Here is a 25,520-nt window from a genome sequence, read left to right as displayed (position 1 = left end):
GGATCCTGAGCCCCAGCCTTGTGCAGGCCTGGCTCCTGTCACCCTCCCGCTGGAGACTCTAACAGTCCCATTCTACAGACGGGAAACCGAGGCTTGGGGGAGGGAGCCGTGAGTGCCCCTGGGCTGTGACCGACACTGAACAAATACCTCTCTTCCACCAACTCGGTGCTGCAGCCAGGTTCTTCCCAGCACCCACACGCTCCCCAAAAGGAAAGTCCAATGCAGCCAGCCTCTGGCTTCCCGTGACTCGTGTCTGGCCTGGAGACATGAGACTGGTTCCAAGTCTGGCTCTGTTGCCACATGCTGTGGGACTTCAGGGAGCCTGGTCTGTCTCTGGGCCTTCCCAGGAGAGGAAGGGACAGAGCGGGGGTGCTCCCCCGATCCCGCCGGCTCCGGGAGGGCACAGTGGGTACCGCTGGTCATAGCAGCCCCAGCCCATTCTGTGCGGGCACCAGATGGGCACCTGCTGGCCGGCCACTCGCTGTCTGCACCCAGACAGCTGGCCTGGCTCTCGACCTCCCTGCCGCTCCAGACAGCAGGAGCCCGAGGTCACCCTGATGCATCACTCTCCAGCGGGGAGGCTCGGAGTCTGGCCAGGCAGTGGCTGCTGCCGCCACCAGCCCTGCCCTGGGTGCCCTCCTCCTGGCCCCGCGCTGCCCTCGGCCTGTCCACGCCAACGCCTTGCCCCGGAACACCGGATCCCCCAGGGTCAGGGGGTGCTGGCGGGGCGGCAGGGGGTGCTGGGGTCCCGGCAGCCCCTCCGGCGCCCTCCCCACCCACAGACGCTCCAAGGTCGGGCGGCCGAGAGTGAGGGGAGGCAGAGCCCGTGCAGGCAAGCCAGGGCCCCTGTGCTCAGGCGGGGCACGGGGCACCGGCCAGCCGTCTCCTGCCCCTCCGCCCCCGTGCCCAGCCTTGCTCCACCCTGGCTGCCCTGCCCCGAGCGCCTCCCCTCTGCAGCCCACCCCTGGCCTGGCCAGCAGAGCCGGGCTATGCACTCACACGTGCCGCCCTCCCGGCTCCTGAAGGCCCAAGGCCTCGCACCTGCGGCCGGAGGTGTAATATCCAATTTGCAGCTGACACCTCCTCTAGACACCCTGGGCCCAAGCAGCCAGCGGCCCTGCGGCTGCAAAGCTGAGGATGCGGCTGCCGCCCCGACGCAGGGGTCTGCCCACCACCTCGCCCCCCCAGCCTGTCTTGCCGCCGTGCCCACACTGCCTCAGGGTCGCATTTCCCAGGCCCTAGGGAAGGAAGTGTCGAGAAACGCAGAGCTTCGCAGGATCGTTCAACCTGAAGCTGTCTTTGGGGCAAAGCAGAAGGGGTCCGGAATGCTTCAGACCCTCTGCAGCGGAAGACGGACTAGGGGGGTGGGGAGCTGAAGAACGAGGGGCTGCTGAGCAGGAAGCAGCCTCCTGCAGACACTTCTGGAATTCTGAGGCCATGGACTCTGCCTGTCCTGGGGGCCTGGCATGTGCAGCCCCCAGCCCACAAGGTCCTGAGCTCTATGGGGGCCTGGGAAGGGCAATGCTGAGTCCTGCAGTGAGGGGCCGGGGTCTGCCTGCACCCCCTCCCCACAGCGGGTGGGGCCGTCTCCCGCCCTCTCCTACCCACAGAGCCCAGGCACTCCCAGCAGCTTCTCTGGCTCCAGACCCTCCTGTGTAAGAATGCCTCCCCCACGCCTCACTCCTGCAGAAGAGGGGGACCCATGGGCAGCCTGGGCTGGGCTCTTCCCACCCAGGACCCCCTTCTCCATGCCCAGCCCCCGGCTGGGTGCCCAGAGGCAGAAAAGCTGTGACATCACTTCGGGAGCTGGAGGGGCCACAGAGCTGCGTGGGGGAACAGGGTGGTAGGCTGCCCGCTGGCCCTCAGGGAGGACGGGCCAGGCCACGGCCGGGCTGGGCTCCCACGGTTGGTGGAGGCCCTGCCCCATCTTGCATTTCCTGCCCACACGGCCATCGCACCCACGCACTCACACACTCACACACACCCCCGCCACCCCTCCCACCCAACGCAGCCCAGGCTCCACCTCTGGGGTCCTGGAGCCGGAAGCTGCCTCCCGCTGACGGATGACAGATGGAGACCAGTGGCCCTGTAGCTGGCTATGATGGCAGTTTATTGGGCGGCTCAGCCAGGGGCCGGCACAGAAGCAGGGGCTCGGCACGCGGCAGGCGGCAGGCAGGTGCAAAGCTCTGCGGGTCCATGCAGGCCAGGCGACAGCATCAGCCTGCAACACAAGAGGCTCCGTCAGCTCCTGGCGAGAGAGCCGGGCTCAGCTGTGGCAAGAGCAGGCAGGGCGGAGGCCCGGGAGCCAACGGCGGGCGAGGGGTCCTGCCGGCTCCCAGGCCTGGGTCTCCCCAGCACACCAGCCTCCTGGGGGAGCCGAGGGCCTTCCCTTGGGCAGGGCTGTTGGAGCTGGGGGTCCCCTGGGGGCAGTAGGCTGGGCGGTGAGTCACAAGGTGGCAAGGAGGGTGGGCCCTGGCGACCAGCCTCCATCTCACAGGTGAGAAGGCAGAGGTCCCGGGAGGGGAGCTGCCATGGCCACGGTGCCAGCATGGACCCCCCAGCCCAGGTCAGGCTTCCCCAGACCTCGCTGTCCTCTCTCCACCCCTGTCTAGCCTGTCCTCACCCCCGAGTTCGGCCTGGCTGCCCTGCTCTCTCCTGCCTCCAAAGCCACACGCCTGGAGCTGTCCTCTGTCCCTCCTGGCCCCTGGCCTCTCCCTTCCTGGGACCTCACAGCCGGCCGGCCCCTGCAGCCCCCAGGGCTCTGCTGACCGCCCCTCCCCCTCCTCTCCTGCAGCGCCGCCCACACGTCCTCCTTGGAACCACAGGGACTGTGGCCGTGTGCGTCTGCACAGGCTGGGGGCCCCCAGACCACGCTGGAGCCACAAGCCAGCGGGTGAAGGGCAGCTCTTCAAACAGCGCCTCTTAAGGAGGCCCCAGAGCATACTGTTGAAAATCACAGCCCGCCATGGCCAGGCCCCTGCAAAGGCCCTGAGGAACAGGACCCCCCGCCCCGCCCGCGCGCCCCTTGCACGTGGAGGTCTCCAGGCACGTGCCACCTCCTTCGCCTCCCCACAGCCCCTCTGCCCCAGCCAGGGCCCAGCAGCAAACCTGAGGACCACAAGGAACCACCGCTGGTCTGTGCTTCCCTCCCTGCTGGGCAAGCTTGCCCACCCTCCCTTCGGAGGGTATGCTGAGTACTAGGAAGAGGAGGGCAGGGAGGGGAGCAGAGGTCGCTCCCCAATGCCCCCCCAGACACAGGCCCAAAAGGGTGACCGAGGCTCAGCCCACATGGGCGCCCTTCAGAGCTGCGCCTGCCTCAGCCCCCGCCAGAGAGCCCCCAGCATCTGCATGCCTTCTCTGCGGCCTCACCCGCCTTCCTGTCCCTGCACCCCACCTCTGCGCCTGTCACCTCCTCCCCAGGGTCCCTCCCAGGAGACCGTCTAATGCCAGCCTCATGGGAGACCCCATCCCGAGAGCCAGCTGCAGGCCTGGGCCTCTAGGCTCCATCTCCTTGTTGGTAAAATGGGGCTACCCAAGCTGGCTTAGCCCTTCCTAGAAGCCTGGGCACGGGCTCTGGCTGGTAGGATGGTGAAGACTCAGCTGCCCCCCGCCGACCCCCACCCCCAGGCCTGTGCAGACCCCACCCGGCCCTCTGCAGGTGCGTCTCCACTTGCATGAGGGACTCAAGTGGGGGACCTCCGCACCCAGCACGCGGCCCCCACTCCAAGTGCCCCGCCTGCCGCCCTGTGCTCTACAGGTGGAGCCTCAGCCACACGGTTCTGACGCAAGGCTGCAGACAGAGAAGACCTTTGGATTTGAACAGATGGGACACTGACGGGATCTGAAAGGCGCTGGGGGCGGGAGGCTGCGGCCTGCAGGGCTGAGCCCCTGGTGCTGGGATCTCCCCTGGGCTGGGGTCCGCGGGGCCTCCAGGAAGGGCACCCACAGGTCCACGGTGCGGAGACTGGCTCTCAGGGTGCAGGGGCTGGAGGGAGCCATCTTTCCGGGCTTCGCACAACCCGCAGCCCTGCCTTGCCCCCATCCCTGCTGCGCCCTCTTCCTGCCCCGGCCGACCTCCTCAGCCCCCATCTCCTCAGGGTGGCGTCACCGTGGGGGCCACAGGGGCTTCACACACCCCCACCCCTTCAACATGGTGCTCGGCTCCAAACACCCCCGGGGGCTCAGGGACCCTGGGTTGATTTAGACCTGCACTGACCACCTTCCCCACCTCACCATCAACTTCATGCAGCAGACACACTGTGCCTGCCCCGTGCTTTCTCATCTCTTGAGAGCAGAGTCAGGGCCAGGTCTACAGCCAGGATCAAGTTCAGAGTCAGGTCCATCACGTGGCCAGAGCAGGACCAGGGGCAGGGCTCAGGGTGTGAGCAGGGGCAGGGCTCAGGGTGTGAGCAGGGGCAGGGCTCAGGGCGTGAGCAGGGGCGGGGCTCAGGGCGTGAGCAGGGGCAGGGCTCAGAGTGGGACCAGGCTCAGGACTCAGAGCAGGAGCAGGCTGCCCTAGGGTCCATCTGGAGCATCTTCCTTTGACTGCCTGGGGCTCAGAACACCCGTGAGCTCCCTGGGCTGTGGGGTGATGGTGAGGGGCCTTCTTGAGGTGCAGGCACCACAGAGGCTGGGCTTGGCTCCCATCCCTCAGGTCACTGTCAGTGTCCCTCAGACGAGTCATTTCTCATCGACTCACCACTCTGCCAGTGGTGCGCCTAACCCTTTGGTGGCGGGCAACTTTGGCTGCCATGGGGACCCAGGCCCAGACCCCTGGGCATCCTTCTCCACTGCTGGGCCTGATGCCAGTCTCGTGTGCCCACTGGCTGACTGACAGGCCAGCACACTGACCACTGACCCCTGGACCGCGGCTGTGTGTGGGTTAGCCCTGCCCTGGGAGGGAGAGTTCGGGGGCGGAGCAGGAGGGCACCCAGCACAGATATAGTCTGCTGGTCCTCCCTGGTGGCACACTCTGAACAGCTTATTAGAAATTAATATTTAATTCTCTTCTGTGGATTTAGCTTAATTATTCAACTTATTATTGCAATTACTGAGAAGTACCCAGAAGCAAAACTGCTAGCTTTGAGCAAGGAAACAGTCGGGGGGCAGGGTGGGGCGTCTTGTGAAGCGCAGCTGACCCTCAGAATGCTTGCTTCATAGACTTTGGCCCAGGGGCTCCCCCTAGCCCCCTGAAGTCCTCGTTCTGCACCGAAGCCCTCTCTCCTCTGTCAGGCCTGGTGACTCCCTTCCAAGTGCCTGCCCTGCAAGTGGGGCCTGGAGCCCTCCTCTCAGGGGGTCCCCGAGGGCAGGACCCCACCAGCCGCCTCCTGCGTGGCTCTGGAGAAGAAAGGGGAGGCAAGTGGCCAGGCCCTCACCCGCCCCGCTGGGCTGATTGATGGGGCTCCTGCAGGAACCCCATGATCACGCAGCCCTGTGTCGGGGTGGGGACTGTCCCCCTTCACGGGTCTGATACCAAGGCTGCGTGGAGCTGGGGACCTGCCCTCTGCCCCAGGTGGAGACGGCAGGTGGGACCCAAACCCAGGGCCATGCCACCACCCAGACACGCTCTCGCCTGACCCTTGGCTTCAGGCAATGTGTCCTCCTGCCGCCCGGTGAGTGGGGTCGTCACAGTGGACACAGGACTGGATGGCTCAGTGGCCTGACCCTGAGGTCAAGGTGGGCATGGGGGATGCGGGTGGTGCCGAGCTTCACCTTCTCCCTGCTCAGAGGGGCCCCGGCTGGCATCATCAGGTACCCCCACTCCCATCCTGATGTTGCTGAGGGCCCAGGGCCCTGGCATGGCCTGGGATTCTGTGTGTCCAGTGGTCACTCCAGGGACAGTGTGACCCCTGGACAGGTGCCGCCCCAGAGCCTGGAGTCACAGAACCAAATCTGAGGCCAAGTGCCAGCTGGGCAAGGGCGGGGGTCGGGGAGAAGGGGACAGTCGGGGGGGCAGGGTGGGGCGTCTTGGGAAGCGCAGCTGACCCTCAGAATGCTTGCTTCGTAGACTTTGGCCCAGGCCCAGGAGCTGGGCACACAGGCCTCAAGCGCCCCTACCCCCCATGATGGGAACAAAGGCCTGGGGCTGGGGTCTGAGCGAGGTTCCCAGCCTGGGTTACAGGAGTCATCGGGGAACCCAGACTCCTGCTTCTGGGGAGGTGTGTGGTCAGGCAGGTCGGCGGCCGGATCGCAGGAGAGGAAGCCTGAGAGACCCTGTGGGCACCCAGGGTGGCTGGGACTCGAAAGGCTCCAGGCCATTCCACCTCGCCCCTGCCTAGCAGCTAGCTGGCAAACGCCGCCACACCGTCCATCAGCCCTCCCATCTTCTCACTTCTGTGCGGCCACTGGCACTGGCGTGCTTCTGTTCTTTTCCACCTTTGTTCTGGTGGGGGGCATCCCCACCGGTTGGCTGGGCCAGGCCCTCCTCATGTGGCCATCTGCCCAGCCTGGGGTGCCGAGGGGTGGGGCCATCACATGCAAAGGGAAGGGGGCCTGCTGGGAGCAAACACTGCTCCTGACAAGTGGCCCCAGGAAGCCCAGGGGCCTCCTGAACGTGGCCTGGCCTGGCTTTTGCTGCCGTGCTCCACCCACAGTGACCCCAGGCCATTGCCTGTCCCTGCTCTCAGCCCCAAGTGCCCACCTCCTTGTTTGATGGAGGAGCCCATACCCACCTCTCAATCCCCAGCTCTCAAGAACCACCTCCTCCAGGAAGCCCTCCCTGCAGAGCTGCGGCCCTTCCGGCTTCCACTCTGCTCCTGACAGGTCAGTGCCTCAGGGGCCTGCTTCTCTCCTGGCTGTGCGCTGCGGGAGCAGTGCTGGGTCTGCTTCCCACTGGCAGGGGCAGGGGTGTTCACTGAATCAGACAGAGGCATCGCCGACCTCTGGGTTGCTCGGACTTGTTCCCGTGTGTCCTGCCCGAGGTGACCGGGAGGACAAGGCCCGGCCCTGCTGGCTGGAGGGCCACTCGGGAACATCAGAGAGAAAGGCCAGCTGAGTGTCCCATCTCCATGAACAAGAGCAGGCTCGTGACAACAGCAACACCATTGCGACAGTGATGGCGTGGTGAGGAGACAGCCTGTCACGGAGGGCGGGACTCCTCTGGGCTGGACGCCTGGTGGCCTTCACCACTGATGCCCACAGTCACTGCAGAGGCAGCATGGACGCCCCTTCATAGATCGGGGCCATGATGGGGGCCACAGCCCCTCCCCCTCCTCCTGCTGCCCCCAGCCTCGCCCAGGGGTCTCTGCCCACCTGCCTGCTGACCAGGGGCTCTGAGAGGTGGGCACTGGGTCTCTGGGGGATATTTCCATGCATAAATGCCCAGGGAGCCACATGACCTTCAGGGAGCCCTCCCAGCACCCCCGGCAGGCACACTTCCCACTGCGGCAGGGTGGGCAGGGCTGCCCAGTGTCACCAGACTGCAGGTGACCAGGCCACCAGGCCTTTCACAGGCTCAGCCTAGAGCAGTCAACTGAGCCACCTTCATGAGCACGCCCCGAGGACAGCGCCACTGACCACCCAGGCCACATGGACGACCCGCAGTCCCCGCACCACCAGACCTCAGGGTCATGCAGACCGGAGCTGGAGCCTGGCCCCACACTCCCACTCTGTGATCTTGGACAGCCACGTGGCCTTCGGGGCAGCGCTTCCCTGGCACTCCCAGCCCCAGAAGGCTCACCCCTCTGTGCTGTCCCGTTCCGGGTAAGTCCCTTCATCTCTCCATGTGTCAGTTTTCTCATCTGAAAAATGGGGACACACCAGCACCTCCATCATGGGGCTGTGTGAGGATTAAGTGAGGTTCTCCCATGTAAAGTTCCTACCGATGGAGCATAGTCATCTCCTGCCCACCCGGATGCCATGCTGTCCACCACTGCAGCCTCTGGGGAGGGGGAGCAGGCAGCTCAAGGGGAAGTCTGTCCCTCCCTCCTGAGCTCATGCATGTGCACACACATGCACACACACACATGTGTACACACAGACATACATGCACACAGAGACACACGTACACAGAGACACGTGCACAGAGACACACATGTGCACACACATGTACAAGACACATGTACACAGAGAGACACGTGCGCAGGCAGACACACATGCAGACACACGTGTGTGCACATAGATAAACATGCATACATGCACAGGCACGCATGTACACAGAGACTCACATGCACACACACATGCATGTACACAGACACAGATGTACACAGCGATGCACACACGCACACAGATACATGTGTACACAGACACATACATGTACACACAGACACACATGTACCCACAGACACACATGTACAGACACATGTACACACAGAGACACACATGCACACACAGAGATGCATGCATGCACACACATACACAGACACATGTACACAGAGAGACACACATGCGCACACACAGACACACATGCAGATGCACATAGAAACACACACAACACACATGCAAACAGAAGCGCACACACACACAGAGCTGCAGACACACACGTGCACAGAGGAGCCTGGAGATGAAGACCCCACCACTCACTTCCCAAATGGAAATCAATGGCTTCAAGGTCGATATTTCACAGCTTTCAGAAACCATTAAAAACATGATTTGCTATGAGCCTCCATTGAGCCCCTTAAATTTTTGTGTTCGTGAAAAACGCTTCATGGATTGTTGCCCAGATACTGGAATTTCCTATTTGCTGAGGCCCAGCTTTGTGACCCCAGTGGGTGCAAGAGAGGACAAGCCCCTGCTTGCCCTGACCCCCTGCTCCCTCCTCCAGCCACTCCCCCATCCTGCACCAGGCCTTGGGACCCACAGAGCCCACAGGGACACACAGACAGATCCGCAGTGAACAGTTAAACATGAAAAGAGATCCTGAGGGTGTAAGCACCAAAGTTGTGGGTGCCCAGGAGGACAGAGGGATGGGGAAGCCCTCCAGATCCAAGGACTCAACTCCTACCGGTTCCACCAGCTCCTTTCCCTTAAGAGCCACCGACCAAGACCTGGGCAATCCTGCTGCTGGCCAGCTGCACTGGGCTCTGGGAAACAAGCCCCTCTGCAGCCTGACACCCTGCCCCGCATCCCGAGAAATCACAGGGGTACATGCCCGGGCCCTGGGCCCTGCTGGGGACCCAGATTCACCATAGCTTCCTCTGCCTGGGATTGCGTCCCTGAAAACCAAGGTTGACCCCAAACCTTCATCTCTCAGATCTGCTCAAAGCAACTGGGCTTGGAGGTACTTCTGGAAACAGCACTTTCCAGAAAGGCAAGGGGGTCAGACATGAGATGAGGAGCTGGGGCCAGGAGCTGGGCTTGACCAGGACAGGCACCCTTGCTTCTGCTCCTGTGTCATCTGAGGTTCCTACTAGGGCTGAGGAGGCTCAACCCGGACCACAGACTTGGTCTACACCCCGCTCACGCTATGAGGCCGACCCAGTCACACTCTAAGCCCTGACCCTGGTCACACTATAAGGCTGATCCCAGTTACACACTGAGCCCTGATGCTGCTCACACTCTGAGCCCTGACCCTGGTCACACTCTGAGCCCTGACCCTGCTCACACTCTGAGCCTGAGCCCTGACCCTGGTCCCACTCTGAGCCCTGACCCTGCTCCCACTCTGATCCCTGACCCTGGTCCCATTCTAAGCCCTGACCCTGGTCCCACTCTGAGCCCTGATCCTGGTCCCACTCTGAGCCCTGACCCAGGTCCCACTCTGAGCCGTGACCCTGGTCCCACTCTGAGCCGTGACCCTGGTCACACAGTGAGCCCTGACCCCACTCACACTCTGAGCCCTGACCCTGCTCACACTCTGAGCCCTGACCCTGGTACTGGACAAGCCCTCATACTGCTGTAAATTGAGTGCAGGAGCTCATAGGTGAGCGAGGCTGGCTGAGCTAGGTAGGAGGTCCTTCCACTTTGGAGAGTTCCAGGTCCTGACCTGCCCCGTCCGCACACCCCCAAGCCCCAGCCCGTAAGGATCAGGCAGAGATGGGCCTGCAAACCTCGGCAGCTGGGAAAAACTAAGCCTAGGGGAGTCGCAGCCCCGGGAGTCGGCAGGGGTCCTTGGGGGGTAGCCTGGACAGTGGGACGGGGGTGATGTAGGGCCGCACCCCCTCCTTGGGAGACCCCTGGAGGGCAGGGCCTCACCCGACATACAAACAGAGAAACAGACATATGAGGCTGCAGGTGTCAGGGAGCCCCTCCCTCAAGGCCTATTTTTTCTGCAGAAGTAATAACTGCCTGCATTTGAATAGAGCCTTTTCCTTCCTCAAAGCACTGCTTATATTTAGCCATTATCTGCCTTTGTCCTCAGAGCAACTCGGCAGCAAGAGAGAGGCAGACAGCAGCCCCACGGCTCTGCAGAAGCCGCACCCAGAGCAGGTGGGCCTCCAGGTCCCGGAGCCTCTGCTGCACGGCCCGCGGGTCACAGAGGGCACCTGAGCGCAGCGGGCCGGGGTCTCTCCTGGCTTGGTGACGTGCCAGAGATGACGTGTCCCTACAGGGATGGGCTCAGGGCTCCCCTGGTTCTGCGGTGCCCAGGGACACCCACACCAAGTGGCCTGGGGCCTGACTCCCAGCTTGTCCTACCAGGGTCTGAGCTGCCCCAGCCCCAGGCCCTCCCCACTGTTCATCTGTGAGCTGCTAGGAGCTGGAGACCCCTCCTGCCCCCTGAGCCCACGGGCCACTAAGGGGCTACTGGCCAGCCGTGTGACCTGGGTCTCAGCCTCGCCTTCCGTCTTCCCAGGGGATGGGCATGGCTGTGGTCAGTCCGCTCCAGCCAGGGAGCTCACTGGAGGCGGATCAGCTGTTCCCACGGGGTCTGCGTGCCTGGCCTGAGGACGCATCCTTGGGTTCCCTCTCGCAGTGGGATAGGTTCAGGGTGCAGCGTTGCCCAGCCCTGGGGCGGGGTCACAGCTGGGTATGCAGGGAAGGGTGGGGCAGGAGGGGAAGTGGGAGGTCTGGGCGGCCCTCGGAGCAAAGGAGGGCAGTAGAGAAATCTGAAGGAGCGGAGAGGCGGCTGGAGCCCCTCCCCGCTGGTCCCTCAGCACCGGTACTATCCCCGCCCAGGGCCCAGGAGCGCAGGAGGCCCCGTCATTGTGGGCCATCACCTCTGGTGATGGAACCCAAGCTGGGACATGGCAGCACCCTGCGTATGACCGTGGGCCTCAGTCTCCCCTGCTAGATGGTCCTGACAATGACCATCCCACCATTGTGAGCAGAATGACCCAAGTAGCAGGCGTGTTGCCCCCAAGGGTGACACCCGGAGCTCTATCAATGCCCTGGGCTGCGTCACAGATGACCACAGATGGGGTGGAGACTAGGACCCAAAATCAAGGGCCAGCAGGGTGTTAGACCCTCTGAAGCTCCGCGGAGGGTCCGCTGCCTGACTCTGCTCACCACTGTCCCAGGGGACTAGTCAGCCATGACCTTCTGGAAGTCAGTGCTTACACAGGGGTCTTCAGGAGAGCCTACCCTGGGCTGTGAGGTCCAGGTCCGTGGGCTGCCTTCAGCCTTGTTCACCACTGGTCAGCAGGGCCCAGCCATGGCTGACACATCAGAAGATGACAGATGGATAAGTGGACGGGTGGGTGGATCAGAGGTGGGGAGATGAGTGGATGGCTAAGTGGTGGGTGGTGGATGGATAAATGAATGGATGGGGGTGGGTCAAAGGAGATCAGAAGGTGGCATGGGGGCAGGGACGGCACCTACCCGGGGCGGCATCACTTTCGAACAGAGGTGGCGACGATGAGGACGATGACCAGCAGGACGGTGACGCCAGCCGCCAGGAGGAAGCACTTGACTTTCCGTCTTCGGAGCTGGACAGAGAGACAGAGGCTGCTGTCGTGTGTTGGGTGTCTGGCCTCCCATCCTGGGGGACACTGGGCCTGTGACTGCAGGGGGCTGGGCCCACCCGAGGCCAAGGCCCACACAGACCTTGTCCCTTGCAGGGGGCCCTGCCCTCAGATGGCACATACTCATCCAAGAGCCGCTCTGGGCTGGCCCTGGAAAGGAGGCAGGAGAGCCAGTGAGGCGCTTGCAGCTCCAGAGGCAGCCAGGCCTGGGAGTGGCTCCTGGTTTGCCCTCCTCCTTAGCCACGCCCCTTCCTGGGACCCTGGATTCTTCTGCAAGTATATGATGAGGCCATGGACTCCAGGAGCCACTTGGAAGACTTAATAAAATGACGCATGGAAAGTACACCCCATGGAGTCTCACACATGCCAGCCATGAAGTCCTCCCCAGACACTTTTCTTATTCCTGTATGTTGCTGTGGTCACTAAATTTACAACTTGCAGGCCCACCATCAAAGGCCTCAGGGTGGGAAGACACACAGATTGGTGCTGGAGAACTCGTCAGGGAGGGTTCTAACTCTCCAGGTCCTGAGTGCAGGGGGTGTGACTCCCCAGGCACGCCAGCCAGTGGGAGATAAGGGACCAAGGTGGAACCTGGGGCAAAGAGAGAGCTTAGAATAGCCTGGGAGGTCACCAAGCAGTTCGAGGGTTAGTGACAAGACCTCTAACTTCACAAGAGTTAGTGACTTAGGAAGTAACTAGGAGGATGGGGAGGAGAAGGAAGACCATCCCTGGAAGGACAAAGGCCTCAAGCAGAAGGGCAATCTGAGAGGATGGGGGCAAGACCAGGAGGGGAAACCAGAGAACCTGGCTGTGATGGGATATTCAAGAGAAGGGAAACAGGTCAAGGATGAATCCCCCAGCAGCTCACCTGAGCCATCAGGTGGATGCTGGGGCTGGGCCTGGATTCATCCATTCATTATTGCACTCCTTCCATTCTTCCATCCATCACTCATCCATTCATTCCACTGACTCACCTGCCTGCCAGTCCACACACCCATCCCTCCATCTGCTCATCCACTCATCCGTCCCCCCCCATCCACCCCTCCAGCAATGTGGTCACACACACACACACACACACACACCCCCAACAATCCACCCATCTATCCACCTTTCTGCCCTTCCACTCTCTCAAGGTGGCTCTGGTCTCTAGAGTGGGCATTACGGTGGAACGCTGACTCAGCCATGGGGAAGGAAAGAGCCTGGCAGGGACAGGGTAGGCAAGGTCCCTGGAGTAGGTGGCACTGAACTCTGGTTCAGGGCGGTGTCTTAGATCTGCTGGGTGACGGATGGATGACCAACCCCCCATCTTCACTGCCTCAGTGTTACTCCAGCGGAAGGCCAGCCATCATCAGAACAGCCCTGCCTCCCAGGGCTGCGGACAAGTACTGTCACGCCATGTCCTGGGCCAGGACTCGGCTCAGAGAGGTTAAGGGACCTGCCCCAGCCTCAAAGACGATGTGGTGCTCATCTGAGGTTCGGGCCTCTCGGCCCCGCTTCCCAGCTTTCACAGGTCACGCTGCTGCCCTGGCATGCCAGCTGTGGGGGAGGGGCCAGAGTGAATCAGACACAGCCTTCAAGGAGCCCACAGCTGGGGGTGGGGGAGGTCAGAAACCCACAACCCTCTTGGCAGGGAGGGCTCCGAGGGAAAGGGTCTCCCAGCCAGGGTCCCTGCAGGACCCTGGACAGAGCCCCTGCGGGACCCTGGACAGCACCCTCTGTCCGTGCGCAGCAGGACAGGCCCCCTTTCAAAAACTTGTGAGCGCCCAGCATCCCCCACGGGCTGCCTGGACTCAGCCCCTCCCCAACACTGACTGGTGGGTCCTGTCAACACGTCTGCAGACAAAGAGCCGCCAGCTCACGAGCTGCAGTCAGGATTCCAACCCGGCGCCCGTGGCAGGCCTGTGTGTACGTCCCACGTCTCCCACAGAAGGGCCGATGGGCCCTGTGAGCTCTCAGTGCCCCTCGCACACCCGGGCCCCCACACAAGCACCGATGGGGACTGTCTGCGGGAATGTGGACGCCTGTGAGAAACACAGCTGCCAGGGTTGGGCAGGGCTGGCTCCCACGACCTGACTGTGTGTGGCTGGGGCACACTGCCCGCCTCCCAGGCTTCAGGCGGTCACAGCAAGCCACTGTCCCAGCTCTCCCATCCGTGTGGCTCAGGCACAGCCCAGCTGGGACCAGCCTGGCCTCATGCTCACCGCCGGCAGGAGGAGTGTCTGTGCCCGGCCCAGCCCAGGTCAGCCTTCCCGGGACCCTCAGGCTGACCTCGAGCTGGACAGCAGCTGAGCGCCTGCGTGGGTAAGATCTATGCCAGGCCCACGCCTCCCTGGTCCCCTTTGTCCACCCTCCACACCTCACCGCCACATTGAACAGAGCAGGGGAAGGGAGGCAGCGGAGCTGGGAGCCATGCCAGCAGCCCAGGGGCCTGGCTGGAGGGAGAGTGGCCCACAGCAGCAGGACAGGTCACCGGGGGGAACGGGGTTGGCAGACAGCATCCCCAGGCCCTGCCAGCCCTGCCAGCCTCCACCAGGCCCGCCCCTTCTTGTCCCTCCTCTCCCCGCAGTGAACCACGCTGGGCCTCCCCTCCAACTTCAAGGGGAAGAGGCGGGCAGGCAACGACAGGTGGGCCGGAGGCTGCCAGATGCTCAGGTAAAGACAGATGGAGGAGCAGAGGCAGGCTTTGACGAAATGCTCTGTAGTCCCAGCCCCTGGGGCCCCCTCCCATGGCACAAGGCAGAGCCCCGCCACCCCCCAGCCTCTGCTCAGGCCCGGGCACCTGCACCCTCGCCCACAGGGATGGAAGCGGCTTCTGTGGGGCTGGGCTGGGCCAGGGACAGAGGCCACACTGGGCTCCCCCAGGAGCAGCCGGTGAGACAAGAGCCCCTCCCGGAGCTCCGGGGAGCAGGAAGCCGCCCTGGACACAACGTCGACTGATGGGCTGACCTTTCTGGCTCCCAGCGGAGGTGTCCTGACTGCATCCGTGACCTTCCAGTAAATCGCGGAGGAGACGTCCTTAAGGAGGCATGATGAGATTTCCTGTTAACACCACTGCATCCGACAAGGGAGACCGGCCTGGAAGGGCTTCTCGAGGTGCTAAGAACTGGCACACCTTTTTTGCATGGAGCTAGAGCCATTTTTAAAGGCAGGAGGAGCCCAGGGACCCAGGCAGAGGCTGTGGGAAGGATCATAGGGCCCTAGGGCCCCCGAGCCCCTACTCTCCAAGCTGCACCCTTGTCCACACCAAGCTCTCATAACCCCACACTGCAGGCACCGCCCTGGCCCCCGGGACACCAGGACACAGACCTGGGAGGCCCAGGGTTACAGGCTGAGCTGAGTTCCTGAGAGAGACGCTGAACATTACCCAGGACCTCAGAGCGGGTCCTGAACAGGAGATGGGCTTTCACAGAGGCCACTGGGTTAGAGCAGGGTCATCTGACCAGCTCCATGGGGAGAAGGCCGTGTGAACACGCGGACGACCATCTGCAGCCCAAGAGGGAGGCCTGGAGCAGAGTCCCCCTCCAGTGGCAGAAGCAGTCAGCCACGCCGACATCCTGATATCGTACTTCCGGTCTCCAGGGTCTAGAGACTGTACATATCCACTGTTTCCACCACCCATCCGTAGGGTCGGTTATGGCAGCCCGCACTGACCATAGGCCAGGCCCTGACCCATCTCCTCTGCTGATCCTGGGGAGCAGCTGCACCCCGTTGCCAGAGGCCTTCAGACAAAGAGCTCGTGGGTCCAGCGGCATCTTGGGCCTCATCCAGGCCCACCTGGGGCACCCCACAAGAGCACCTCCACCCTGCTCACTGATGCCCTTGCTGCCCTGGGTGCCCTCGGACCCTGTTCCTGCCCCGCCAGGAGCTGGGCCCAGGATGTGGGGGTCAAAGGCCAGTGGGGCCGCAGGTGCCTTCCCTTAAGGCCATCATGTCCTACAGAGGAGGAGGTGGCCTCAACAAGGATGCTCACAGGGCTACAGACACCTCCAGAGGTGGAGAGCTCTGCACTGGGTACGTCTGGGCAGCCAGGACCAGAGGTCACCGTCTGGAGCAAGGGTGGTGGGCTGCCCAGAGCCCCCACCCTTCATCTGGGGCCTGTTCCCACGAGGCAGTCGCGAGGCCCCTGGGGAACAGGCTCCAGACAGAGGCTCCCAAGACACAGAGCAGCCCCTTCCTGGCGGCCGCTGCCTCAGTCCCCTCAGAGAGGTGCTGAGTGCTACACACTGACAACGACCCTCAGGATAGCCCTGCAAGGGGCCCAAGCACACCCATTTCAGAGGTGCAAACACTGAGGCTTGGGAAGTGCAGCTCGCCCACGCCCCTCAGTAGTGCTGGGGGACAGAGCTGCCCAGGGGCTACACAGGAGGGAAGGAGCAGGAGGGCATGCTGCGGGGACGGGGTAAGTGAGGCCGGTGGAGGGGCCCCTGCCCGGCTGTCAGCGTCAGCTGATTAATCACTCTTAAACGGCAGCCCCATGCTGAAGGAGTCTGATGGGGGCTGGCAGCGGGGAGCCAATTAACCTGAATTACGCTCTTGATTAGGGCCCAATTAGCGTTGGCCGCGTGGGGTCAGAAGCAGTCCTGGTGCAGTAATTGTTGAATTAGTTCCCTGGCTGGGGAGGGCTGCACCTCCCCGCCCCAGCCTGGGATACCGGCTGGCTTCCCGCAGCAAGCCTTCCTGCACCTTCCACCCCCCACAACCCCTCGCCACCCTGGCCTGGTCCGGCCCACTCCCCCACATGATGGTCTGGGAAGGGGGCTTGCTCAGACAGCCCCCTCCCCCCAGGGCCTTCCTATGTATCCCTCCCTCTGCAGCGCTTCACTCAGAGAACAACTCACTCTTTAAAACCCACCTCCAGCATCACCACCTCCAGGATGCCTGCCCGGGTGCTCCCTGGCTGCACCAGGAGCTGTCTCTCAGGTTCCCAGCCCTGCTTCCCTCTGCTCAAAACTTGCCTCCTCCTGGCTGTTGAAGGTGGCCACGACCCTAGGACGGTTGCTGCCCCCAGGCTGGCAGGACTCAGCGGAAGCAGGATGAGCAAGAGGAGCAGACCAGTCACCCCAGCCTCGGGGTCCAGGGACGGGCTCTGCGGACACGCCCTCAGGCCGCCTCAGGCTCGTGTCCACGGTCAGGGAAAGTGGACACTGGCTGGTCGGTCCAACGGGCTCACAGAGCTGCCGCCCTCTGCCTGCCCTTACCCATGAGAACCAAGATCCAGAGTTTTTCAGTTTGGGACAGACAGCGAGGGTGAGGCGGCGAGGCTGGGGTTAGTTATTGGGGGTGGGCCAGCCTGAGCAAGGCGAGGGGAGGACCCCTGGGGCTGCGGAGGGGTGTGGCCAGGGTGAGAAGCAAGGCCCCAGCTGCCACAGCCCCGGACAAGCAGGGGCCCCGAGGAGGAGAGGGCACTGACTTGGAGCCCTGAGGCCCCCAGGCCCCTCCCCACCCCCAGGGACCAGGCTGCTGTCTGGAGTCCTCTGAGCACCTGGGCTCTGGGGCTCCAGGCCCAGTGAAGGGCGCAGCAGCAGAGGATCAGAGGAGGGCTCAGGGTGGAGCCCCAGCTTCCCAGGGAGGCCACGACCCCTGTAAAGCTCACGGCGGCTCACACCTGTCGAAGCCCCTTCCAGCCAGTGTGTGTGCACCCCTTCTGGACCAGCAGGGCTCATTTTTCTGTCCTCTCAGCCCCCAGTTCAAGGGCAGCCCCTGTCCCAGGTGTCCCAGGCCAGCGGGGCCCACGCAGAGCAGGGGCTCACTGAAGCCCGAGCCTCTTCCAGGGCCCACGTGTGCTGAGACTGAAGCCTGGCCCTCTGGGTCCTTCTGGGCTCACCGTCCCGTGATGAGTGGGCCAGAAGGGCTCCCCCATCTCTAGCAGCCAGGAGCTCTGCAGGGGAGGAGGGAGCAGGGAGGAAGGAGAGAGGGGCAGGTGAGGAGGGGCCAGGGCACTTGGGCATCAGATGCCGGCTTGGGACTCAGTGGGACCAACACGCACTCTGCCCCCAGCCCCGACACTGGCTGCAGGGAACATGGGGGCTCTCCTCGAGGTCCTGGGGAGCACGAAGCCCCCATCACGAAGGGTGATGGCGCACCAGCAAGAGGAATGGTGAAAGCTCAATTGCCGGCCTTAAACAAACGGTGGGCCCGTAATCTCTGTGTCCTCGGTCTCCAGCCCTCGCGCCCCGCCCCTCCCATCTGACCCATGGCCCCGCGTCCCCTCCTCAGAAGCCATCAGGCCCTCAGAAGCCATCAGGCTCCCACTCTCTGCCTCAGAAGCCGCTTCTCATGCAAATGTATTCAGAATACATGACATTTCAGAAACATCTATTTGTATATATTTAGACTCCATTTCAAACGAATTATTCAAAATCGGAGCCATTTGGATGGATGGGTGTGGAACGGATTGTTTCTTAAGTGTGAGCATCAAAAACACCGTGTTTTCTAAGTGGATTACAGACGTTGTAATTATTGAAACATTCGGCTGGGGGGAAATTCCAAAACTGTGACTTTTGACGTGGGGACTCTGTGTCTCAGGACGGGGGCTCAGGGGCACCCCGGGATGGAACCCGAGGGCAGCTGAGAGCTCCTGGCTTGTCCGCTGCTCTGGCAGAGGCTGAGGTCCCCACGCCGGGCAAGGTCCCGCACGGGACATGGGCCTGTCCGCTAGGGCCTGAACTGTCCATGTCCACTCTCTGGCTGACTCACGTCCTGACCTGAAGGCTGGGTCCAGTACCTCCGGGGATGGAGCCCCACGCCATGCCTGCACACACACCCCCATCAGAACTGGTGAGCTGGGCTCCCTCCCCGAGCAGCACCGGGGAAGGAGCAGTCATTGAGCCCCATCCAAGGCGGAGCTGGTCTCCCAGGAACTCTCTGCTTCAGAGAGCGACCCTGCAGAACTGGGCAGGAGAATCAAGTAAGCGGGGCTGAGACGTCCAGCAGTCCGCTCGGTCCCCACCTCCTGCAGGGAGGGAGGCCAGACCCCACCGACATGGTCACGAATAATGCAATAGGGCCGTGGCAGCAGGCAAGTAGAACTCAGCGCTCTCCGGATGAGAAACCCCCAACTCCAACTCAGCCAAGCCACGGACTCAGCATCAAACAGCATCAACCAAGGCAGGCAGCAGCATCAGGAAACGGATTAGACAACCGAAGACTGTAAAAACCGAGGGCAACGCACGGGTAAACGTCTAAAGAATGAAGGATATGGTCATTGAGAGGCAACCAGGGACTACTGAGAACGAACAGAAGATCTGGAAAAGAAATGAACTTTTAGAAAGAAACACAGTTTTTGAAGTGAAAGACTTAGCTGACAAGTTCAGCAGAAGACGGGACCCAGCCTAAACCAGAGAGACGCATCTGAGTGAACCAGCCGTCCCTGGAGGCAAGCGGACTGGAAGGCAGGAAGGAGATGGTCAAAGCTAGAGAGACGGCAGGAGGCCTCTAACACAGGCCCTGCTGACGAAAGGCCTGCGGGGAGCATGAGGACAGGCCTACGTAAGGGGTGACAGCCGCGGTCTTCCAGGATGGGTCCACACAGGCGTCCACTGACCCCACAGCCATAAAGCAGAAGGGGGAAAAGTCCATATCTGGACATACCTTGGGAAAACCATAGAACCCTAAATACAAAGACAAGCTCTTGAACTGGCCAGAGGGGGGAAAAAAACAGATCCCCAAAAATAATAGTAAGAAGAAGGCACAAGGACAGTCAGGAAACGCCTCGGTAGCCGAACGGAGCCAGTCAGCACCAGACAGGACTCTTAACAGAGCAACACCCCATGTGAAGACGCAGGCAACGCGGCAATAAAACAAAGAGAAACTGTCCATGTGGAACTTCCCCGGGGTCCAGTGGTTAAGACTCTGTGCTTCCAATGCAGGGGACACCGCTTTGATCCCTGGTCTGGGAACTAAGATCCCATATGCCTTGTAGCTTAAAAAAAAAAACAACCGTCTACATGATCACCAAGATTGGTCCCAAAAAGTGACTTCAGGAAGAAGAAAGAGCCCAGAAGATCTGAGATAAAAAGAACCACTGGTGCCCCAGGACATGACACAATGGATCCTCATTCACACCAGCTGCAAAAATCACAGCATCCCACCGGGGAGCCTGTAAAAAAAAGAACTGAGGATGGCAGGGGTCCAAGGCAGGGGCCTGAGCTCACACATCCAGAGGCTCTGTGTGTCCATCAGGAAGGGGCAGCAGTCATGTCTGGCTTTAGACTTTGCAGCCAGATCTCAAGGGAAACAAATGAAAGACGGAAATAAACTGCAAGAAAAAAAGGAACTAATTTCTAAACACTCCATGGATTAAGAGATGCGACTAAACCCAACAAACGAACCTGGGTTAGAATCCTGGATGTTAAGAACATTATTGGGATCATCGCTGACACCTGAATGGAGTCAGTGATTCGATAGGAACATCTGATAAGCGCTGATTTACTGGTTTGATGGCTATGCAGAAGCACGTCCTGGCCTTCAATAATTCCACGTTGAGGTATTATGGAGCAACATTGTGGTGTAAGTGATTCTCAGGACAAAGAAGTGCCAAAGACTGGGGAGCATGGCTTAAAGAGATGCAGGGACTCTGAGCCCTAGCTCTGCAACATTCACACACATTTGAGATCTTTATCAAAATAAAAAGTTTACAACTTAGAACTAAAAAAGCAGGTGTCAAAAATAAAGATAAGTGGAAACCAAAAAGTAAGATGAGAGAAACGAGAGCTAACACATCAGCCAGGGCTGAAGCTCAGTCAGGACAAGAGCCAGACCGTCACTACGGATTTTCAAATCCAGCTCAATGCAATTTACGAGTGACATATCAAAGGCATAAAAGAATAGGAAAATATATTGTGAAAGCATTAATCAAAAGAAAGCAGAAATAGACCCATTGAGAGCAGACAAAATGGGTTTTAAGATAAAAGGCATCATGTGGGAGAGGAAAGGTCACTTCGTAACGCTGAGTTTTGATTTATCAAGATGATACACCCACCCTAAACTCGTATGCAACCTAGAAAAAAAGAGCCATAGGATATATAAAGCAAACATTTATAGAGCTACAGGGAGAAATTTCCAAATCTAGCAATGTGGTATAAGATTTCAACAGATTTCTCTCCATTTATGATGTCAGGCAGACCACAAAAGGGAAAGATACAAAATATCTGAATTACCTAGCTTGGTTTATTGGACACTAATAGAACTTTCCATGTCTGTGTATTTAAAGAATACACATTCTTCTCTCATACACATGGAATATTTGCAGAATTGGAAAGCTCTAAGCCATAAAGGAAGTCTTAACAAATTTCACATAAAAGAAATGCTTTAAACAAAATGCGACTATTAGAAGATAACAGAAAAGAGCAACTTTAAGATCCCCATGCATTTAGAAATCCTACCATTCATTTCTAAATAACCCATGGGTCAGAAAAAAAAATCATAATAGATAAACTATTTTAAATTGAATATTAATGGATATATGATATATCACTACGTGGAGCCACAGTAAACGTGGCCCTTTAAGGGGGGTTTGTAGACTCAAAATGCTGATGTCAGAAAACAAGAGAAGGGCTGCAACCGCACGGGCTGAGCGCCAGGCTGCAGACACGAGAAGGAAGGACAGCCACACAATGCGGAGAAAGAGGACCAGGAGAGGAGGCCGCGCGAGACACAGCAGCAGCGTCAAGGGCGCCAGTGAAAAGGACCGGCGCCCGGAAAGAGTGATCAGCACACAAAGGAACGGACCGATGAGGTAGGAGTGAGAGGCACAGATCGCGGATGGACCGGGCACTGTGCAGCAGTCAACGAGGTTATTAGCACCTGGAGCCTCCATGCCGAAAAATCAAGACAAGCGGAGACTCTTAAAACAGGTGGCTTACCAAAACAGTCGAGAATAAGAAAGAACCTGAGCGGTCTGAGAGCACTCCGAGAACTCAGAGAACAGAGCAGACAGGGTGAGAACACAACCCTAAGCTTCACATGAATCAGACACAGGCATGCCACTAACATGGGACACGACCATCACGAGCAGGGGCGTGCAGAGGCCCACACAGGAGTGACAGTCCCCAGCAGACCAGCAGCGAGAGAGCCCACACCAGCAGCAGCTGCTATCACTCACTCTGGTGAGGACGCAAGAAGAGCGACACGCACCAAGTCAACAGATTAAAAGAAAAACAAATAATCATCTTAACAGATAAATATATACACGATGTAATTGGACACCCAGCCCTTACTTTTCCTAAAAAAGCTCTTGTCGAGCCCTTAGCAAATATCCTTCATCTGACAAAGAGTACAATAAGTCTAAAATTAACATTCTTCACAGGCTAAGGTTGGAAGCATTCCTTTTTAAAATTAGGAACCAAACAAGGAAGCCCATTTTCCCTCCTTCTAAGTCAGGACTCACCAGGGCTCCCTGCCTACACAGCGATCAGGAAAGAGAAATTAAAAGGCATTGGGATGGAAGAAATAAAGCTGTTATTATCGATAATAACAGGATTATCTTCAAAGGAAACCTAACAGAATCCTTAGGCAAAGTATGAGAAATAATTAGACATTAACATCTGGCTGAACATAGACTCAATTCACAAAAATCACACACATTTCTATATACCAGCAACTTGCTGGTACATGTACCATTTATAGAAGCAAACAAACAAATACGTTTAGGTATATACCTTTTAAAAGATATTATATATATATATGGAGACAGTCATTGTTTAAATGTATTTTAAAACACTTTAAAAGACATAAATAGATACACTGTGGGCTTCCTGGTGGCTCAGAGGTTAAAGCGTCTGCCTGCAATGTGGGAGACCTGGGTTCGATCCCTGGGTCAGGAAGATCCCCTGGAGAAGGAGATGGCAACCCACTCCAGTATTCCTGCCTGGAGAATCCCATGGATGGAGGAGCCTGGTGGGCTACAGTACATGGGGTAGCAAAGAGTCGGACACGACTGAGCGACTTCACCTTTTTTAGATACGCTGTATTCACAGATAGGAAGTCCCCATACCATGAGGATATCAGTTCTTAACTGGAGCCACAGGTGCAATGCAATTCCAATAAGAATTGCTGACTTGGTTGTTTATGGAAACTGACGAGGAGATTCCAAAACATACACAGGAATGCAAACCAGGGAGACCGAGGACAGGGCTAGAAATAATAAGGGTAGGGCCACCGGCCAGAGAGTGTCGCTCGGCACAGAAGCGGATATATGAGTAGAGGGAGGCCGTGATGCGAGAAGAGGCTCGGCAGGACTAGAAGGGACCACGCGGAGCCTGCATGGGACTGGGAGCAGGGGCGGAGCCTGCGCCGACTGGGAGCAGGGCCGAGACACGAGGAGGGGTGTTCAGACGTGGTGAAGGCGACTGAACCCCGGAGCTGGAACGTAAGAGGCAGTTGGAGGTCTGCAGAAAAAAAAAGGAAAAAAAAAACAAAGAAGAACACCTCCCAGACGCGGGGTGTGGGGGACCCAGGAGTGGGCACGGACCCCCGGAGTCCTCAGGAGACTCCGCCAGGCGGGGAGAGTGGTGATGTTGGCAGCGGGGCCAGGCACACAGAGCAGTGTCGCCCAGGTTAGAACGCACACACGTGTGTGTACATTCTGCAAATCACCGAGGAGCAAAAACAAACACTCCAAGTGTTTAAATGGGCAAAAGGCATGAACAGACTTCACAGCAAAGGAAACACAAATATAAACACACGAAGATTCCAACTGCGTCAGTAATCAAGAAAATGCAAACGAGGACCACAATTACACACTATCTCACTCCCACCAGGCTGGCCGAGATTAGAGAAGCTGACGCTACCCAGCACTGCGGGCAGAGCCCACACTCGCCGGGGCGTGCGGTGGCCAACACCCATCTGGCCAAGATGAGCCGTCCACGTGCCTGTGACCCAGCGGGCCTGCTCCTCCACTGTCACCCAGAAAAAGCCTTCCCCACCAAGCGCACGCTCGAGGGGAGTGGTCACGCAGACTGTGACAACATTCACACTGTGTCACGTGGGACCGGTGAGAGGTGTGGACCAGAGCCGCGCACAAGCACACGGTGGGTCCTGGAAATGAGGCTGGATCAAAAAGGCAGCCAGTCCTGGGGAAGGAAGGAGAGTCTGGCTTGATTTTTATGGAGATAAAAAGCAAGCACAACTGGACAATCCACACGGAGCAGTGAGGGGGCAGCAGGTGAGCTGGGAAGGGCCTGAGCTGCCCCTGGGTGCAGGGGTCATCCCAGTGGCCTGCTGAGGGGGCTGGTGGAAACCCACTGAATCCTCACACTTTATATCATTAAGTATGTGACGTGTACGACCTTGTGTGAGTATCAAACACTGAATTAGAAACACTGTATCAATTAAATTATCAAACACTGTATTAGAAAAAGGCCGGAACAATGACAGTATGGGGACGGCGAGGGCTGTGCAGCCAGGTAGCTGTAGCCATCACAGCACTCAGGCCCTCCCCGAGGTGGGCTGAGACCTGTTGGGGCCAGAGGAGGGCTTTGGGGGGCGAAGATATAGGGATGCAGGAGGGCTGGATGCTCCCAGGCAGAGAAATACAAGGAGGGCCTGGGGGGGCCCCTGGATGTGCCCCAAACCCTGGGGACCAGGGCCCAGACCAGACAACATCCTCCCTTGGGGGTGGACCCAGCCGCAAGGGAGAGCAGGTCCAGGGGTGAGAAGGGAGAGCAGGCCCAGGGGTGAGAAGGGAGCAGGTCCAGGGGTGAGAAGGGAGCAGGTCCAGGGGTGAGAAGGGAGCAGGCCCAGGGGTGAGAAGGGAGAAGGTCCAGGGGTGAGAAGGGAGCAGGTCCAGGGGTGAGAAGGGAGCAGGTCCAGGGGTGAGAAGGGAGCAGGCCCAGGGGTGAGAAGGGAGCAGGTCCAGGGGTGAGAAGGGAGCAGGCCCAGGGGTGAGAAGGGAGCAGGTCCAGGGGTGAGAAGCGAGAGCAGGTCCAGGGGTGAGAAGGGAGAAGGTCCAGGGGTGAGAAGGGAGAAGGTCCAGGGGTGAGAAGGGAGAAGGTTCAAACCCGGCGGGGGCAGGTCACTGAGGTTAGTGTGTGTGTGGTGACGAGTCCCCAAGTCCAGGGAACGGAGGAGCAGGGTGGTCAGTCCCCAGACCTCCAGGGAGGGCAGGCCTGGCCCAAGGCCACGAGAGGAGGGGACGATGGAAGTTGGGGTGGAGGAGGCTTGCTGGGGGTAGGGGTGCAATTCTGAGCAGGGGGAGGTTTGGACCATTGCTCAAAAACGCACAGCCGTTTTCTCGGGCCTCTCCCTCCCTCCCTGAAGGACCACCCACTGCAGCCCCACCAGCCCCACTCTGGCCTGTGAAGGGTCCAGTGGGTGCAGCATGCCAAAAGGCCACTTGCTGCTCCCAAGCAGACCCTCAAAGCTTCTGTTCAATTCTTCCACTGTTCTCATCTGCTGTGAGCCGGGAAAGGGGAGGCCAGCCACTGGTCTGGTTTCCAGAGTCAAACACAGGAGCAAAGGCATCTCCATCCTGCTATGGGTTTACAACACAAGCAAGGACCAAACCCAGCCTTGAGCTCATTTGTTACTGTGGCCAAACAGCCTGCACTGACTGATACAGGGAGGAACGGGATGAGCCCTGTTTAACAGAGGGATTGGAAATCCTGCTGCTAGCCAGCCATGTGACCCTTGGTGGCCCTTGAGGCCTCTCCAGCCTCTCACCCCCTTCTCCAAAGTGGACAGCACAGC

The 25,520-nt window shown here is 59.6% G+C and overlaps 1 protein-coding gene across 2 annotated transcripts in view; it reads right to left on the bottom strand.

Moving 5' to 3' along the window:
* Window positions 1–2,094: 2,094 nt before the first annotated feature.
* TSNARE1 (t-SNARE domain containing 1) overlaps window positions 2,095–25,520 on the bottom strand; it is a 113,173-nt gene continuing 89,747 nt past the window's right edge. For both annotated transcript variants that reach the window (XM_052651640.1, XM_052651642.1), the window contains 2 exons: window positions 11,692–11,798; window positions 2,095–2,221 (listed from right to left, as the gene is read on the bottom strand). In XM_052651640.1, coding sequence (XP_052507600.1) covers window positions 11,703–11,798 — 96 coding nt within the window. In that variant the 3' untranslated portion in view covers window positions 2,095–2,221; window positions 11,692–11,702. The remainder of the gene's footprint in view (window positions 2,222–11,691; window positions 11,799–25,520) is intronic.

The sequence above is a fragment of the Budorcas taxicolor genome, chromosome 14, assembly GCF_023091745.1.
Source record: "Budorcas taxicolor isolate Tak-1 chromosome 14, Takin1.1, whole genome shotgun sequence".
In the NCBI taxonomy this organism is placed as follows: Eukaryota; Metazoa; Chordata; class Mammalia; order Artiodactyla; family Bovidae; genus Budorcas; species Budorcas taxicolor.
This window is presented reverse-complemented; position numbering and strand designations above follow the sequence as displayed.